The sequence below is a fragment of the Geotrypetes seraphini genome, chromosome 5 (genome assembly GCF_902459505.1).
Source record: "Geotrypetes seraphini chromosome 5, aGeoSer1.1, whole genome shotgun sequence".
In the NCBI taxonomy this organism is placed as follows: domain Eukaryota; kingdom Metazoa; phylum Chordata; class Amphibia; order Gymnophiona; family Dermophiidae; genus Geotrypetes; species Geotrypetes seraphini.
The window spans coordinates 151,942,500-151,962,421 of record NC_047088.1 but is presented as its reverse complement, the minus strand read 5'-3'; the positions used below and the strand labels follow the sequence as shown (position 1 = coordinate 151,962,421).

Genomic DNA, 19,922 nt, shown 5'->3' with positions numbered 1-19,922 from the left:
AGATGAAGATGAAAGGAGATAGACTCAGGAATAATCTAAAGAAATATTTACAGGAAGAGTGATAGATGCATGGAATGACCTTTCAGTGGAGGTGGCAAAGATGAGAACTGTATCTGAATTCAAGAAAGCACAGGACAAAAACAGAGGATCTCTGAGGAAGATTACAGTTCCTAATAGTTAGTGTAGATGACAGACAGGACAAGCTGTGTGGCCTTTATTTGTCATCACTAATAATTACAGTCCATGCTTCTTCCTTATTTTCATGCTGCTGTATATGCATAACTCTAAATTACAGTATTAAGTTAGTACACGGAGAAAAAAATTTTCAAAGGAATTACCTCAGGTAAAAATCCCCACAGCTGAACACCCCCTTCATATCAGAGGCCGGAATTATGCATGCACTTTAACTGCATATGCACTGTTAGACACAGGTGAAAGGGGAAGACCTAGAGGTACGGTTAAGGTTGGAAAGGGAAGGTGCTTGCTGGAGTTGCAAATGTTCCAGAGCCTAATTTTGCACCTGCAGTGTTTGTTAACCCAAATTTGAAAGAGAAACACCACAGGTCATTTCCCTTTGAAAATTTGTTATAGTTATTTCTGCGGTAGTTGAAAAATTTCTGCCTGAATGGTATGGTAAAAGTGTATATGGTGAATAATAGATTTTTTAAAAATGTATACTAAGATGTATGGCTGATGGAGCATTATATCACTAACAGGTGGCTGGAGCAATTTTCTTGTTCTGCTGCTATACACAATGCCAAGTAGCAGAAGCCACACCCTACTCAAATAAAAGGAAAGAAAATGCAGACATAAGTCCTGTAACTGTTTCTTAGATATTCTGGAGTGGATTAGGTACACACTGCCTCACCATAAGGCCCAGGTAGACCTGGCCGTGAGAGAGGTTGGCTTTCACAGCCACTTCATCTCTAAAATGCACTAAAATGGTTTTCACTCTGCTGGTTCCTAGGACAGATGGATGGAGTTTCATCACAATGAAGGAAAGCCTGGAAAAGTGAAGCAGGAACACAGTGAGAAGCAGCACAAAACTTCAGGCAGTTTTGAAAATGATAATACTTATGCTTCTGAGCTTCAGAGCTGCAAGTCCCACCTCACCTTCTATGGAGGGCCTTTCCCAGAAAGAAGGCAGCCCCACAAGGGTAAGCAGTACAATAAGGGCCAGATTTAAAAGTTGAGTGCCTTGGCACTGCAAGAAGAGGCCCCACCAAAATTTATCAGACATTCAGGAAAATGTCTTCCAGATGGTGGTAATATTAATGTCTCTTATGAAGGTTATAATCTAAAGCACAAATGCAATCAAGACTAATTTGTATATAAAATATTAATATTCTAAACTAAAGGTCTGAAAAAGAAACCAAAAATGTTTAGGAAAGAGCATATCAAACTTTGGGGCCCATAATCAAAAAACATAGATGTCCAAAAGGCATCCTAAGTCAGCACTTGGACGTCCTAATCACCAGGAGATCCATGTGCCGATAATCAAAACCATCTTTCTGTACGTCTAGCGAGCTGTTTCAGCCTCTGTAAGTTCAGAGCATGAGATGGGCGTGGTGGAGGCTATTATGGGCGGGCTTTGGGCAGTCTCAAGGGCGGGTTAAACATGGACGTCTTGCAGCAATAATCAAACATTTTGCAAGACATTGTACAGAACTTATACATTTGGAACTAGACCTGTTTTAGATGGGTCTAAGTGCCACAAAGATGCCCAAATTGACCAGATTATCACTGCATGCATCAAGGTAAGACACCCCCATACTCCCCCAGTGCTCATGGACCCCCTCACACCCACAAAGTTCAGAATACAAATGTACATACCTGTCTTCAGAACATCAGTACCTGGTATAGCCTAGTAGAGCTGCACACAGGTGTCTTAAGTAGCCTGGTGAGTGGGTTAGTGAACCATAGAGAGGAGGATCCAGGCCCATAAGCCATTATAACTACTACATTGATGGTGGAAAATGTGAGCCTACCAAAAAACCCCAAAACCCTGCTCTACTGCCAGATACTGTAGGTGTCACATGCAGCCATAAGGGCTATTGGGGTTGTAGACAGGTAGATATAGTGGATTTTAGAGGGGGGTTGGGGGGTTCTGAGGAGTGGCTCATGGCCAGTAGGGGGCGATGTCTATGGGACGGTAATGGAATGGACATCAGGACACGATAGTGTAGTATTTTGTGGAGTTTTTCTACAAAAATGCCTGCTTTTCGTATGATTCTGGATAACTCTAGTTAGATACAAGCATATGTGTTAGTTAAGGCCACACCCAATAGAAGCGTAAGAAAAGTTGGTGAATAAAAATCTGAATATGGATGTAGCCAAGGCCAGAAAAACACACTACAGATTAATATTAAGGAAAAGCATAATAAGATTCTTTTTATGTACTTTGCTATTAAGCTAGATCATAGAGGAAATCAGGATATACATGAACTCCATCTCTGTTTTTCTATGTCTTCTGTTTGGCTTTACTCCATTTTGTGTTCAGCCTATATCCCTAGTCTTTGTTCAGGTTTTTGCCCACCTTGAGCTTCCCTCATGGTCTAATTGATACCAGATTGGTTTGAGCTGGGCATACTGGGCATAAAAGAGAAAGTTTTCTTGCATTAAATATGAATGAAATACATGGTATGGATGGATGAATGAAGGGGCCCCAAGCGAGTGCTGGATGGATGAAAAATATTTGAAAGAATGTACTTAATTTCCAATCTTGTATATATTTTAAACTTGAAGGAACACTAAGGAAAAATCCTGAGGTAACATCTGGGAATAATTAGAGTCGGAAACTGCTGTTCCAGTCTCCAGCATAGGAAGGCTTCTGAATCTGTATGCCAGTGAAATTTGAAGCTGTCAGCTCAGAGAGAAAGGGGGAAACAGCCTAACCTATAAAGGAGTTCTTTCTTTTTTATTTATTATATTTGTTACAATTAAATAACAAACATTACCTATAAGGGAGTTCTGGTAAGATGTTTATCTGGCACCCTTTATGTGAAGTTCACAGCAGTGCCCTCTAAGTGCCCCACTGCTCTGTTGCCATGTCTGGGTGGCCAGTCCATTACATGACTGACCCCTCCCACATCAAACTGGTCTTGTTCTGGGCATTTTGGACTTGGATGAAATTTTGATCGAAAATGTGGTATAAAGATAGACATCCTGGCGGTCTGGGCATCCCAATGGCCTGGATGTCCAGAAAGAGGATTTTTTATTTTTTTTTTTAATTATTTCTAGACGTATGGCGGTTTGCCTTTCAAAAATAGGCATTTTCTTACTGCCAACTTTGGATGTCTAGCACCATATGTCCAAATCGGACTTAGATGTTTGTTTTGAAAATGTCCCTCCATGTCGCACAGAACTGGGCTTATGTGTTCCCTCTCGGAGGTTTCTAATCTATTCTCTTACCATTTCCTGTACATTTGCAGTTAAACAGGGGCACAGGAAGCACCAGCATGGCAGAAAAGACCAGCCCTGGGGAACTCATAGTGAAGGAGACCTCTTTCCCCCTCTCACATCTACTCTAGGTCCTGAACATGGAACAGTCAAGGATGCAAAAACACAGGAGGTTAGTTCCATGTGTTAGCCTCAACTGCTGCAGCTGTTGTGCTAAGGAAGAGAGTTGAAGAAAGACAGCAGACTGGTTCTGATTTACTGGGCCAGCTGAGGTCCTGTAGAATCATGTGCTGTGTCTGTGCTATTCTGCTTTTCTGGTTGCGTTCATTTTTTGTTCATTCATTCTTTGTTGCTCTTTAGTTTTCCCAGCCACTGCAATTATTAAGACTGTGTTGGCCTTAGCTGGGCCTAGCTGGGCGGAACTTCCTCTCTGACGGCAGAATTGACGTCAGGGAGAGGAATGCTGGTCGGCCTGACGCAGGGAAGGAGAGAACTTGGGGTGGCAGCGGCTTTGGGGTATGTTACCCAATGGCTGTGACTTGGGGGGCTGTTCCCCGATGGTGGCGGCAATGGCTTTGGGGAGGGCTGGAAGAAAGAAAGGGGGCAGGCAGGAAGACAGAAGGAAAGAAGGGAAACAGAGAAAAAGAAAGGTCGGCAGGGAGAAAGAAAGGGCAGGGAGAAAGGAAGAAAAAGTTGGGGGAGGGAATGAGGTCTGGAGGAGAGGAAGCATACAGGCTAAAAGAAGGGAAGAAAGATTGGATGCACAGTCAGAAGAATAAAGTGCAACCAGAGACTCGAATAAAGTGCAACCAGAGACTCATGAAATCACCAGACAACAAGGTAGAAAAAACGATTTTATTTTAAATTTAGTGATCAAAATGTGTCTGAATTTATATCTGCTGTCTAAATTTTGGTGATATTGGTGCACTAAATGTGGCAGGAGTGCGGAGAACGTACTGCATTCTGCAAATCATGCACAGAAATGGGATCCCCACCCTTGTGTACACCCTCTTGCAAATAGTGCTACGTAAGTTAATCTGGTAATTGCAGGATAGGATGAAGGTTAATACTACTTCTGTAGCATCCCCAGGCCCAGGTGACCTAGGGAGTAAAGACTTTGACCTCTTGCTTAATGACAAGGACTATCTCACCTGAGAAGTTGTTAACACTACTTCTGTAGCATCCCCAGGCCCAGGTGACCTAGGGAGCAAAGACTATGGCCTAATAATAAGATTGATTTCTCACTGCTTTAATTTCTCTAAGAAAATCAAAACTACAATACCTTGCATGGAACGATAGAAAACCAATATTAAATCAATGTGTTGTTTTTTTAAACCTGGGTTGAAGTGGCAGCCCTATCTAGGAATCAAACTCAGGTCCTTGGCTGGCAATGTACAAGGTACCAGGCAGATCCAGAAGAACAATGCACTAGATGTTAAGTAGGCTGCCTACCTGCTGGGTATAAAACTTAGAGCTCTTGGACACATAAAATATAGGCTAAATATAACAAACACTGTGAAATGTTGCATTGCAGGCCTTCAAATGAATGCATCGTTATCAAATCTCTACTTCTTATGTTCACAGGCTCAAGATATACTGAAATTACCCCCAATATTAAAGGAATCTCCCCAACCAAAGTTTGTCTGCAAGTGTCAGTTCGGAACCCGTGAGATGCCAAAAGAACTCCTTATCCTGCCACTGTTGATTCGATTTCCTGAGAATAAGCATGCCAGAGGGGATGACAAAGATTCAGGAGGTACAGTGGAGAAGAATCAAAGATACTCACTGCACAGCGCAGAACTGAGGATAGAAGAGTTTTGTACAGGGCTCTTCAATTCTGTGTTCACTCAAACTACTGTAATTAATGTATTTTTGTTATCCTAAATAAACCTACATAGGTATAGTTTGGCATGGGCATGAAGGGGCAGCAACCCCTCCCTAATATTACAGATGGTAATGTTAAATTAGTCTCCTTCCCCTCATTGCCAATATCATGTTCTCACACATTACTGCCTCTCTCACTCAATCTAAGCAGACAAACTACACCTCTGAGAACCTGACCGTTTTATATTCCTTGAGCTCTAAAGTTGGGTAGCCAAGTTGTAGTGGTTAGAATATTAGAATATAATCCTGAAGAACTGCTAGATCAATGTTATTCAAATGTGGCAACCAGCTGTTTTTTTTTCTGTAGCCTCAGGCATGCAAGTCTAGCTCTCTTCCTGCTCAGCTGCTGCCATTTTTTTTGGCTGTCTGTGGCTTTCCATGGCTCTCAAACTGATTTATTTTTTTTTTTCTTGCAAGCACATTGGTGAGTATAGAACTTCATGGCTCAAACTCACTGAAAGCCACTGAAAGCAGAACTACAGAAGCAGCAACAACCTGGAATTCAGGTGGTGGTGGTGGGGAGTTGGGTAGTACAGCCAAGAGGCTTCAATGGAAAGAGGAGAAAATATTACATTACATTACATTACAAACAAACATTATATAGACAAACAAGGCACTCTACTCTTTTCCCTCCCCACCTAGTTTCTCTACTTCTGTATGAAGAAGTGTGTGAGTAGGAGGAAAGGTTCATGAAAAATAATACATAGGTAAATATTGCCAAGAGTGAGGGTTTTGGGAGCAGAGAATTCATGTGGGTATGTTCTACATTTCTGGGATCACAAATGATCTAGATATGGCCACAGCTCCCAGTTCTTTGCATAACTCTTATGCATGGAGCAAACAAATCCGCTCAGCCACCCCTAAAACTGTATGGTTATACTTAGCTTTTTATTAGCCAGTGGTGATATCGTTTAGGTGCAGCAAATTAATCATCAGCAGACAATTAGGTAATAAATCTTAAATCACAGAATTAGTTGGACACATCTGCTTTGCATCAGATGACAGCACAATCAGAAGATAATCACAAGTAAATAGGCACAGAAACAATGGGGACTTTCTTCTGCCGCTTTCCTGGACAATGCAAGGGCAGCAGCAGATTACAGAAGCCAAGTCTAAACTCATGAGAGCATCCACTCGCCTTGGCATAAGTATCCATATAAGATGTTTCAGCAAACTATCTAAACCAGTGATTCCCAACCCTGTCCTGGAGGACCACCAACCAGTCATGTTTTCAGGATAGCCCTAATGAATATGCATGGAGCAAATTTGCATGCCTTTCACCTCCATTATATGCAAATCTCTCTCATGCATATTCATTAGGGTTATCCCCAAAACCTGACTGGCTGGTGGTCCTCCAGGACAGGGTTGGGAAACACTGATCTAAACAGAGTCCCTATAGATCAGTGGTTCTTAACCCTGTCCTGGGGACCCCCCAGCCAGTCGGGTTTTCAAGATATCCCTAATGAACATGCATGAGAGAGATTTGCATATAATGGAAGTGACAGGTATGCAAATCTCTCTCATGCATATTCGTTAGGGATATCTTGAAAATCCGACTGGCTGGGGGTCCCCAGGGTTGAGAACCACTGCTATAGATATTGCTGCAAGTTACCTAAGATGGAGGCTCAATAAGCAAAATCTTACAAAAATAGAGTTCTCTGTACCCAAGAGGTTGTGATTCTTAGAGACAATCAGAAATATGAAAATGTGTAAAAAAATGTGTATGCAACAGATATTCAGGCTTTGATGAAAATCATGAGATGCCTGCTCCAGGCACAGTTGATAACAGAACTTTGCAGAGAAGGCTTTCCTTAAAGCAGAAATAGGCAGTGAATATGCTCTTGTCTAGTCTCTTAACCCGAGAATAAAATATGGAGATAAGATGTGGTCTTAAAAAGGCAGTGTTTCTAGCAATCAGGTAGGCTTCACAGTCTGATTTTCAGTAGTACAACCATGGTTTTTCCATCCTGCATCACTCCACCTCTTGAAAATCAAGCTTGTAGGGGTGCTAATACATCACAATGCACTTAGCATAAGCAGATATAACCTAAGTAGGATAACTAGGCTTTGGCTAATACAAAATCCAAAGCTAAATAACTCTATAATGCTCATTTTGCACTCTGAGTAACTTCTGCATGTATTATACTGACTAATACAACATCTAAGGTTAAACAGGTTCTAATCTGTTGCATATTTGCAGTTACATATTTCATATCCATAATTTCAGCATAAACATTTCACTCTGATTACAGTTTATTTCTACACTTACTTATAGAATTAAAGCAAACCAAAAACAGTAGCAATCGGCTTTTGTAAAGCATTTACACTACTACGATGGTAATAATGTTAAATGAGTGTTGTTCAGATGATCTTTTGCCATATTTGGTATCAATACCTTTTACATGTGAAAAAATAACAAGTTTCAGTCTTCAGTTTAGGAAATTGGTTTTGTGTAGAAAACTGGAGGTTCCAGTTGCACACGGTTAGATTCTGCTCAAAGGTGAGTTCAGTTGATCTTTCTTGTGGCAGCATGAAGTAACTTATGTAGTGTTGTTAGTGTCAGATCAGACTGTCAAGGTGCTGACTATCAGGTGGCTGAAATTGTAAACTTGCAGGACAGATTTCATTTTTCACAGGTGATTTAAAAATTTGTGGGTCGAAATAGGGACAGCAGTAGCTGGACCATAACATATTATGGAATGCAGGATCAGCAGACAATTAGATAAGCATGTACTCTTCTCCCTCCGTATTCACGGTGATTAGGGGATGAACACACACGCAAATACGGAAAAACCGCGAATAACTTTGTGTCTCTATTATACTTCTCTACACACAGAGGAAAGGGTGGCTACCAAAAAAAAAAAAAATAGTTGCGCAATACGTAACGCCCCCTTGTTCCTCCCTTTGTTGTCATTGGCTAATAGAGAACGTAATGGTCAGGTTGTTCTCCTACGGCTTTGACCCCCCACCTCGCCCTCTTTTCGGCTGAGTTGTGGCTGCCAATTGGCCTTCCGTCCTGCCTTGCACATGGCTCCTCTAAATTGGGTCGCCTAGCAACTTGGCGTAATGTTGAGTTTTCTGTTCTCTTCCCTCCCCCCGTGCAGAGACTACAGGTAATCTAATGCTTAAACTTCTTAACTGGACTTTGTCTAGAGTCAAGATTTTGGTGGCGGAGGGCTGAGATGTTTCTAGGTACTGTATTTTTTTATTTTTCTTTATGTGATGATAGGGATTTAAAGATGTGTCTCTTGCAGCTCTCTGATGAATGGAAAATTGTAGCTGCTACTTTGAAAGTGCCAAAATTTTTATCGGATGGCATAACTTGGGGGGGAGGAGCCACCATGCTAAAAATCGCAAATAATCAAAATCGCGATTTTTGAAACTGCGAATACGGAGGGAGAAGTGTAATAAATCAGGAGTCACAAAATTCAAATACACACAGCTTCTTTTTATCAGATGTCAATTAGCACAATCAGAAGAACATAAGAATAGCCTTACTGGGTCAGACAACTGGTCTATCAAGCCCAGTAGCCCATTCTCAATGTGGCCAATCCAGGTCACTAGTACCTGGCCAAAACCCAAAGAGTAACAACAGTCCATGCTACTGATCCAGGGCAAGCAGAGATTTCACCCATATCTTAATAACAGACTATGGTCTTTTCCTCCAGGAATTTGTCCAAACCTTTCTTAAAACCAGCTCCGCTATCCGCTTTTACCACAACCTCTGGCAACGCATTCCATAGCTTAACTATTCTCCGAGTGCAAAAATACTTCCTCCTATTGGTTTTAAAAGTATTTCTCTACAATTTCATCTAGTGTCCCCTAGTCTTTGTAATTTTTCACGGAGTGAAAAATGGATCCACTTGTACCCATTCTACTCCACTTAGGGTTTTGTAGACTTCAATCATATTTCCCTTCAGCCTTCCCTTTTCCAAGATGAAGAGCCCTAACCTTTTTAGTCTTTCCTTATACGAGAGTTCCATCCCCTTTATCATCTTGGTCGCTCTTCTTTGAACCTTTTCTAGTGCCGCTAGAAAGTAATCATAGCAAGCAGACAGGTGCAGAAAAAACGCTGACTTCCTTCTGTCCCTATCCCAGGGAATGTGAGGGCAGCAACAGATAACCAACTCTAAGGTCACAAGGCTATGCATTGGTCTTGGCACAAGCATCTGTACAAGATGTTTCAGTAAACTGTTTAAACAGAGCTCCTACAAATGTTGCTGCAGGTGACCTTAAATGGAGTCCCAATAAAAATCTTATAGTAGAGACTATACTTTCTGCACCTGAGGTAGTGATTCATAGAAGAAGTCAGAAACATGGAAATATGTAAAAATCATTGTTTACAACAGGCAGCCAGACTTTGATGAGAGTCAAATGATATTCCCATCTTGCTGTGCTTTGTTATATTTGTCTATTTAAGACACATAATGAAACTAAACAGAAAATGTTCATAAGCAGAAATATGCAGTAAATACCTCGTATGCTCTCGTAGCAGTCTCTTAACCAGAGAAGAACATTTGGGGATAATATGTGTTTTTTAAATAATAATAATAGTCTATTTTTATATACCGCTAAACCATCAGTTCTTGGCGGTTTACACAATAGTAATTACAACAAGTAATTAAAATACAGATCCAAATAACAATGTCTTATAAAAGAAAACACAATTCAATAAAAGATACTAACAAAATGCAACCCTAACTTATTCAAAGTAAAATATGCACAATACAGATTATTTATACTAAAATAGATAAGCGACTGTAAACATTCCATAAAAATAATAAACATTTGCTTATCATAATAATTTTGAAATCAATTTAATATTGCATTGTTTAAATAGATAAGTTTGAAGATCTTTCAGAAATTGATAATAAGTGAGGGCTGGAGTAATAAGAGCATTCAAACATGAATTCATTACTCCTGCTTGAAACGCCAGAGTCATATTTAAGAATTTCTTAAGCGACACATTTTCGCTGAAGAAAAATAAAACCAACTGGATCTACGTATATTTTTTTTCCCATATAAAAAAATCTAAAATGAGCAGCAAGATAAGATGGAGCTAACCTAAATAAAACTTTATAACAAATACATCCAAATCTAAACAACACTCTAGCCTAGAACGACAACCAGTGAAGTTTTTGATAATATGAGCTGATGTGATCATGTTTTTTTTAAATTAAAGATCAAACAAATTGCTGTGTTTTGAATTAATCTTAATCAACTAGTTTTTTTATGAGTACCTAAAAAAATAACATTGCAATAATCTAATATTGAAAGAATTGATGATTGAACCAGTATTTTAAATGATATAAATTCAAAATATTTTTTAATGGTACGCAACTTCCAAAGAGTAATAAAACATCTTTTGACCAATAAATCTATATGAGCCTTAAATGATAAAGCACGATTTAATGTAACTCCTAATATTTTTAAAGCAGGGACTATTGGATAGGTTTGACCGTTTACAGTAAGCATTGTTTCAGTAAGCTTATCATTAGGGCTAGCCAAAAAAACTTTGATTTATCTGGATTCAATTCCAATTTGAAACTAGAAGTCCAGAATTCCACTTGTGTAAGAATGAAAGAAATCTGATTTAAAATTTCTGGTATAAACGCAGTTAAAGGGATCAATATTGAAATATCATCTGCGTAAATGAAAAATTTTACTTGTAAACTATATAGAAAATGACCCAATGGTGCTAAATAAATATTGAATAGAGTTGGAGAAAGTGGTGATCCTTGAGGACCCCCACTTTCATTTACCCACCAAGTGGAAAACTGCCCAGCACTAACAACCTGATATGACCTATTTTTTAGGAAATCTTGGAACCAATTCCATACCTTTCCTGAGATTCCAATAGATTCCAAACATGATAATAAAATGTCATGGTCAACCAAGTCAAAAGCACTGCTCAAGTCCAATTGTAAAATGATTGCACTTGAAACAAAGTATAAATATGATCAATTAATGAGGCCAGTACTGTCTCAGTACTAAATGCTGATCGAAAACCAGACTGATAATTTTGTAAAATTTCAAATTTATCTAGATAATCCACAAGTTGTGCATTGACTACACCTTCTATCACTTTTGTAAATAATGGAATAGAGGCAACTGGTCTAAAATTAGCTATATTAGTAATGGATTTTTTCGAATCTTTTACAATGGGAGTAATTAAAATCTTACCTATTTCCCTTGGAAACATCCCTGTTTCTAATAATGACATGATCCAGTCAAACAGTTTTGATTTTAAAGAAAGCGGTACAGTTCTCATTAACTTTGAAATATACAGCAAAAACCCAGAACAAAACAAATATGGAGCTACATAATTGTTACATTTGTCCAGGTCTCCCCGTGTCTGGGTAGGTAGAACCATTTCAGCCATCATTCAGTGGCTTTCTTCAGGGTATGCTGTGAGGTCTGCAGTTTGTTTTTATATATAGTGGGTTCACTGGCCTGATTGAAAACTGGTAGGCCCATTGGCGGGAAAGTTTTGTGGGAAAGTTCATTGGTACAAATTTGAAATATAGCGGGAAAGTTTGTTGGTCTCAGATTTGAATTATGATGGGAAAGTTTGTTGGTAACATAAATTTGAATTTTGGCAGGAACATCCGTTGGAAAGTCTGTAGCCACATTTTTTAAAATTGTCAGAAAAAAGGGGGTAAAAACTTTTAGATGGAAGGAGAAGGCATTTGTCCTTGGCCCCAGTCATTTTTTGCACTGAATTTCTTTTGGATAAGCGGTTGCCATGCTTTGTTTATGGAGAGCCCTTAATTTCCATTGAAGTTATTGGGGTGTCTTACTATCTCTATTGCCTCTTTGATTCTTCTTGGCCACCAGTGGTCTTTTTGCTCCAGAACTTTTGTGTTCTCAGAGCTAATCGTATGACCCCTTTCCCTGCCTTGGAGAACTACAGCTGATTTTTCTGTGTTGCATAGCTTGTGTTGTCCCTTTTACTCTTTCAACCTTTCTTCTATAGTTTTCACCAATGTAGGTTTGACTACAGCTATATGAGATATCGTACACCCCAGGGGTTTGGAGCAGAGCTACATAATAACATAAGAAAAGCATCAAAAGATGGGTACAAAACATTTAAGCAGGATTCAGCCTACCTTGCCTCATACTTAGCAGTAAGCCAGATTTGAGTCCCATCAGATGTGAGGAGACTTTCCAGGCACTAAGAATGTTCTGAGTGGCAATTGTTATCATTATGTTGAAAAGACAGGACTGAGACGGAGGTAATCCATTGGATAGGGCCTTTGCTTTCCAAAGAAAATACAATAGGATAGAGACTCATTAATTTTAAAAACCTTATAGTATTCCATACATGGGGCTGCTGAAAAATTCATAGACCAACCAACAACAGTGATTTTCCATTTTTTTCTTTCCATCGGAAAATTACGGAACAAATAAAGTGGAAAATCACTGAACTAAGTGTATATCCCTTGATAGAGACTACCCAAACTTTGTTGGTTGGGCTGAGAACTTTTCAGTGGTCCCTCGTATTGTCTGACAAAAGGGCTGAATCTTATTACAAAAGAAGAGCATATGATCCAGAGTCCCTGGTACCAATCTGCAGTGCCAGCATAGGGAGAGCTTAGAAAAATCTAACTTAGCAAGTTTAACAGGAGTCCAAGAAATCCTATGAGAGAGAAAATAAAGGGACTGGGTAATTGAGGCAGCCTTTGAACATCTCATATTGGATAATCCATTCATCCTCTGAGTGAGTCATCTGTAGTTCATCCCAAATTATCTATAAAAGGATGCAGTAGGGTGACCTGAAGCATGTATAAGCCCACATACAGCTATAAGATCTGGAACAATGGCCAGAGATTGTAAATCATTAGATCAAGATCTTATACAATGCTGTAATTGCACCCATCGATAGTATTGGGAGAAAGAAAGATCATATGCTCTTTGCAATTCAGCAAATGTCAGAAGACGAAAATCATATATAACATCACCAATTGTCTACCTGAGTAGGTCAGATAAAAGGATTTCCAGAAATTTTAAACTTAGTGTTTCTCCACAATGGGATCATTCAGGAGTGTTTCCAGCTAGTTTTTAGCATTGCATAGGTGGAGAACCCTATGGGAGGATCCAAACACCAAATTACATCATAACCTCGGAAAGAGACTAGAACACATCAAACATGTTATTAGGGAAGATCCTATAAGTTCTCTTTCCCATAAGAGCCATGAAGGTGATTTCCCAATATATGAATTATCAAACCAATTACTGCATTGTTGTAGAATGAATGATAAGTGGTATCTGTAAAAGTCAAGATAGTTAACACCTCCAAGACACTTGGGATTTCTTTGAATTTGTAGTGCTATTTTATGTTGTTTGTTATTCCAAAGGAAGTTTAACATAATACGGTCTTGCATCTTATGCACCAGAAAAAGAACAGGCAACATAGATAGGGTGTATAGGATTTTAGGAGCAACGGTCATTTTGATAGAATCTAGCCACCCCAATCACAACAAATGAAGAGGGGACCATCTAGCACATAGGGAAGATACAGCATCTATTAGTAGTTATTGATTCTTTCTTATAGTGTCCATCACTCACATAAATAGACATTTTAACAATAGTGGAAGTCAATTGGAATCCTATGCTATCAGAATGTGCCCTAATCATAATTGCCAGAGGCTCCTGAGCAATGTTGAACAATAGGGGACATAGGGGAGACACTCTTGTCTGGTACTCCTGGAGAGAGCGAAAAGGGCAAATACCTTACCATTCACAAATAGATGTGTATGGGATAGGTATATAAAACTTTAACCATATTGATGAACGAGGAATCAAATCTCCTCCATGACACAGTGGAAAAGAGATACCAGTACTCCCATTCCACTCTGTCAAAGCTCTTCTTGGCATCCAAGGATACTGAGAAGGCTGGAAACCATAGATTTATCAACCTGCAGCAGATGGCAAAACATTTTAGTATTAACAGAAGAGTGTCGTTGGACCATGAATTCAGTTTGATCCATGTGAATTAGGTCCCTCCAGAACATTTTAGAGTCTGGTAGCCAAAATCTTAGCAAAGATTTTACAATCTATATTAATAAGAGAAATGGGTCTGTAGTTTTTGACCTAAAGCCTGTCTCTTCCAGGTTTATCAAATAATGATAATATGGGCTTCAGCAAATATTCCATGCATTTCTCAAGAGTCAAAGAAAGACTGATAGTGGGATTGTAAGCAAGAAACTAGTTTTTCGTTAAAGATTCTATAGAATTTAGTAGTAAAACCATTAGCTCATGGAGTTTTCTGATGAGCCTGCACATTGATAGATTTGTAGATTTCTGTTGGGATGATGGGTACATCCAAAATATGGAATTTATCATAAATGCTTTTGTGATCCAGGAAAAAAGGAGAGAAATTGAGATATAACCAGAGAAGAATTGCTCATCTCTGAAGTATAAATGTGAGAGTAGAAGTCCCAAAACATAGATAGAATCTGTGTATATACCTCACCATTAGTTAAGCGTAAACCTGATATTCGTTGTCTAGAGTGCTGACCATTGAGATAGGAGGCGAACATTCTACTCATCTTGTTATCTGAGTAGTATCACAATTTCTGAAGAAAGATAGCATGACCAGCTTATAATAATATCCTGTTGTATTGAAATTTTAGAGCTTGGAGACTAGAGAGTTTGTCAAATGAGAAATACTGCAGTAATTTCTTCTTCATCCGGTGGATATCTGTTTCCATAGAGTATAATTCATCTGCTTGTTGTTTCCTAGAATGAGCAGCATATGATAGCTCCACAAATTGTAGCTTTGAAGGCTTTCCAGATAATATATTGTGGGAGATTAAGACAACCATTGTGCTCAAAGTAAACATCAATTTTAGTAATATAATCCAGGAAACCTGGATCTCATAAGAATTGATTATTGATTCGCCAATGAGAAGGATCCTTCACCACTGACTGGCAGAGCCACTATCTGAAATGCCTGTCATAAGTTCTCACAACAACCTTGTGAGTTTCCTTGGTCTCACGAGGTTGCTGTGAGAACCTGTGGCAGCCATTTCAGATAGTGTCTCTGTACTGGGCAGGAGAGTAGGAAGATTGCTGCTGCCTCAGTTCACCGCTGGACCTCCAGGGCTTTAAAGGTAAGTTTTTTAAAAGTCTGGGAGATGGAAGGGCGATAGAATGTGTCAGTCGATCGGGACAGGAGGTGGGAGGAATCCCTCCTGTCCCGACCCATCACTGGACCACCAGGGCTTACGGCAGGCCTGGAGAAGGCCTGCAACAGATCCAAGAGGGGGGGGGCAGATGGGCACTGTCTTGAATATAAACCGAGACCCTCATTTTTGGGCCATTATTTTGGCCCTCAAATCTCTGTTTATATTTGAGTATATATGGTATCATAGAAGACAGGTACAGGGGGTGGCTGGAGTAGAGAATCTTATGGGTGAGACAGAGAATTATGAAAGTAATACAGTAGAAAACCGGCAGCCAGTGTAGGCATAAGAAAAGGAGTCAAATGATCAACACATCGAGTATGGTAAAGCAAATGAATAGCAGTATTTTGAAGAGTTTATAGGCATTTAAGTTGGTTAGTAGAGATTTCCCCATAGATGGAATTACAGTAATCAAGGTTAGCGTGGATCTGTGCTGAATTCTGCTACATGATAAAACCTGCTCTAGCTGCTTAATGCAGCTTAGTAAAAGACCCCTTTAGTTTCCTTCTGAATCTGGCAAACATCTGTGTCCTGAATCCTTCTCATAGGTATCACTTTGCATGATTACTGGGATTTCTGTCTTCCCCCAAGTACTATGACCACTTCCAATACTGAGTTTTAGATCTGGCATTTTCTTATTGAGAGTTTTTCCTGTAGAAAAAGGTGGAATAGATACTTCAAAGGTACTGGAAGTTGGAAGTCAAGGCTAGAGTATCTGGTGATACCCAGCAGGTTCATTGACTGCAACTTGTTGCATAGCTTAGCATGCTGTGAGGATCAATAGCACTTTTTATTGGCTTCAATATAAAGAAATTAGAAAAACAGCACAAGATAGAAAATGATCCTCAGTAGCTCCAATGCATTCATATAAAATAAATCATGACACGGCCATAAATTTGTTTTTGTTTTCAGTTGCAGAACCTCCCCAGGATGGTCATAAATCTGATATCATGAACTCTGAGAATCCAGAGCCTTCACTGCATGGCCCATTTTCCAATGAAGTTCCACAGGAAGAATTTAGAAACCTGCAGATGAACTTTGACTGGAACTCTAGCACATACCCAGGTAGCTCCTTCTTACCTTCAGTGACCAAACAGGACCTTAAACTAGAAGGGAGTAACGCTGGAAAAAGAAGGGTGAATGCCAGAAAAGAGAGAAACTGGAACAGAGATCAGTTAGTTCGGTTAGCAGGGAAACTCTACATTTATGTCTTCCATGGCTGGGTAGCTATTGTGACTACAATAACAAAAAAACTGGCCAAAAAAGATATTTAACACCATACTACTGTATATAGTATTGTGAAACTAATAAGTGTTGTTTTTATTTTTTATTATTTTCAATATCAATAATTCCAAGATTTGAAAAAATTGGAGAAAGAGAACTTTGGACATCCCTTATGAAACTTGTCACACTGAAGGATCTCTCATGAACAAGGAGGATGTATTAAAATACTATGGGTCTGAATCTATAAACAGCACCTTTGTAGGCGCTGCTCCATGTGGTTGTCAATCAACCACTAGGCATATTTATAGAAACATGCCTAGTGCTGGCTAAGAAGACTTTGGCATCGCTCAGTGTCCTAGAGGTAGGCACTGGTATATTAGGCTAGGTTTACCTAGCCTAATTTACCAGCACCTATCTCAGATGTCTAGTAACACCTAAGTCTACCATGCCTATTTTCCACATGGATATCTTTGTGCAGTCAAGCCCCACCTGTCTAAACAACAGTACCAGTGAACATGAAAAGAGTCAATTAAGAAACTCCAGTCCAGGCTAAGATCTGGAATAACTTGGTTAATCAAAGCTTGAAGCTTGGAATGTCCTTCATTTATAGTTTATTTGTACTCAGGGTGAGAAAAAAATGTTCAAATTATTCTGTATGAATATTCTGCAAAATGTTTCTAAAAGCATTCAGTAATCCTTTTTCCCATGAAGTTGTTCTTCTTATACATACATCAGCTCACAATCCATGAAGATGCAAATAATTTCCCAGCTGGTTTTGGATATGCAAATTACTTACTCAATTGCTATTACTGCCCTGTGTCTCTGCTACCTTAATCTCAGAAGTTTCTTAGTGACCTCCTTCTGCTTTACAAAATTCAAAATGCCCTTTTTATCTTCTAAAATGTATGTCCTTTATGGCTGCTTTTTAGCATATAACACACTTAGCTGCCCTTTCTCAAACAATAGTGTCTTATATATCACAATTCTCTGCAAGGAATCTATGTGGTTTACAATAAGAATTAGATCAAGTTTGGAAGTTACATTATTAGAGTGGGGGTGGTTATTAGGAGAAAGGGATTAAGATAAGAGAGTTATAGGGAGAAGAGGTATTTTTTAATTTTTTTTCCTGAAATCAAGGTATGTGGTGGGTTGTATTGGCAATTAGTTCCAGAGGCGAGGAGCTTGATATTCAAGGTAGCCTCAAACATCTTCTTCTGCAATATTTTTTGAGGTGACGGGAGGGGTAGTTTGAAGCGTGGTCACTGTATGCAGAGTCTGGCTTCTTGGCGGTTCAGTTTAACTGTTGTCTACATATTTCTATTTTTAGTTTATAATTACTTATTCCATACTGGACGAGGGTGTATCTGTGTTCTGTATGTTTGAAAAGGACATTGTTTTCTGTTAGCATTGACTGTTCAGGATTGATCTGTATTAATCTGGCTTGTTTAGTTTTACAAAGCTGTATTGATGTTCTAGGTGCTCACTGAAGTGTTTAAGATGCTGCCTTTTTCTAGGTGTACTCTTGTGTGATTCATGGATTATTACAAAAAAATGTATAAATATATATATATATATATATATATATATATATATATATATATATATATATATATATATTGTGATATGCAGCCTATGCCTGCTAGGAGTGTCCCTAGAGCAGTGCCAGATCTAAATCAGGCTCTACTCAAATACCCACATTTAAATCTTATCCTGAGCCAATAGATGACTTTCCTTCCTTGTCCTGTAGAGGGAGTGGGAGAGCAGGAGTGCAGGGTTCCCATCCCCCTCAGAATCCCAGGATGATTACCCAGAAATCATTTCCACCTGAGGGTTTGGGGCAGGGCTGCAGACTGCTAACCCTGAGAACTAAGCTTCTTGAGAATCAGAGGCAGCAGGAACAGGAGCAGGACAGGCCACAGCGCTCAGGACTGAGAGCTCTTGATAGCAGTCAACCTCCAGAATCCATGGAGTTGACAGAGATTGGAGAAGAACTACCTCTTAGTTTGCTGGAGGAACCACATGCCATGGAGCTAGAGCTGATCCCTGAGACAAATGCTGAGTTGCCTAATGAAGTTATTCCCATGGAAGTCTGCTATATAAAAAGCAAGTAACTGACTCTGTTGCTGTGAGTACTTCAAGTTTGTCTTTGCTGATTTGTTTGCAAGTGTTGGATATCTCTGTGCCAGCTGAAGAGTGAAGAAGCTCTTTTGTTGAACTGTGCAAGGACTTCATTTTGATTTTTGGTTTTTTTTCCTGAAAGTTTATTGTTCTTTCCCTGGTGAGGGAAAGTGGACTGTGGCAGTCAGAGGCAGTGGGGTTTGCCCCGTGTTCATTGTGGTGGGATCGTGGGCCTAGTTACTGGCAATTTAAAACCACACAGAGCACACTGTCTGACCAGCACGTCGCTGCTGAAGTAGTCGGTGCGGCTGCACTGACTTAGGCTGAATTGGTACAGCCCTGGAGTTGATTGTTTTAGTTTTGGAGGTTTTTTTCTTTGTTTTGTTACTTACACTTTTGGACTGTGAAGTGAATGTGGACTCAACTCTGCTGGGGAAGATCTTTGCTGTATGTTTTTGGTCTCCCTTTATTTGATTCACCCACAGGGACTATTATCTTATATAAGATTTGGCCATAGTGACTTTGAGCTTATGTTCTTGAACAGAATCATCCTGACAAGCTTTCTGTTATTTTTGAAGAATAAAGTTCCTGTTTTCACTGAAGAAGTGATTATCTGGTTGGGTGGTGTTTCTTGCTCTGCCCGCAGCGGCTCACAAGAGTTTTCTTGTACCGGCGACCAAAGAGCTTACCTTGTGGACAATGGACAGAATGGCAGCACACAGGTAAGTATCAAAAAGAATGAACTCAAATTTATTTATTATCCAGTCAGGGCAAAAACAAAATGCGAGAAAAGCAAAAATCCAAAAGTAACAGCAACCATAACAGAAACAAAATAATGTTGCACTCACCAGCCTGGTCTGGTTAATTCCCCAAGTGTTCAACTTATGTCCCAGGTAAGTCCTACTAAATAGTAGCAACAATAGAACAAATCATAATATAGTCTTCAATAGTCTTTAGTTCAAACACAAAAAAACCTATCACTTTGCAATGTTGCAGATCTACTCTTCTCTCCAGAACTAAGGAGCAGAAGGTTGGTGGATTTGCCAAATCAGCCCCTTGTCAAGGCAAAGAGCAAAATAAACCCTTAAATCCCACCTCATAGATGTTGGG

General features: G+C 39.4%; 1 protein-coding gene across 6 annotated transcripts in view; it reads left to right on the top strand.

Annotated features, from left to right (window-relative positions):
• Window positions 1-19,922, top strand: part of KIAA2012 (KIAA2012 ortholog) — a 262,432-nt gene that overhangs the window by 74,342 nt on the left and 168,168 nt on the right. For 5 of the 6 annotated variants that reach the window (XM_033946967.1, XM_033946966.1, XM_033946965.1 and 2 more), the window contains 4 exons: window positions 968-1,157; window positions 3,432-3,571; window positions 4,984-5,155; window positions 16,383-16,535. In XM_033946967.1, the coding sequence (XP_033802858.1) occupies window positions 968-1,157; window positions 3,432-3,571; window positions 4,984-5,155; window positions 16,383-16,535 (655 nt within the window). The remainder of the gene's footprint in view (window positions 1-967; window positions 1,158-3,431; window positions 3,572-4,983; window positions 5,156-16,382; window positions 16,536-19,922) is intronic. The other variant, XM_033946969.1, reaches the window with a different exon arrangement.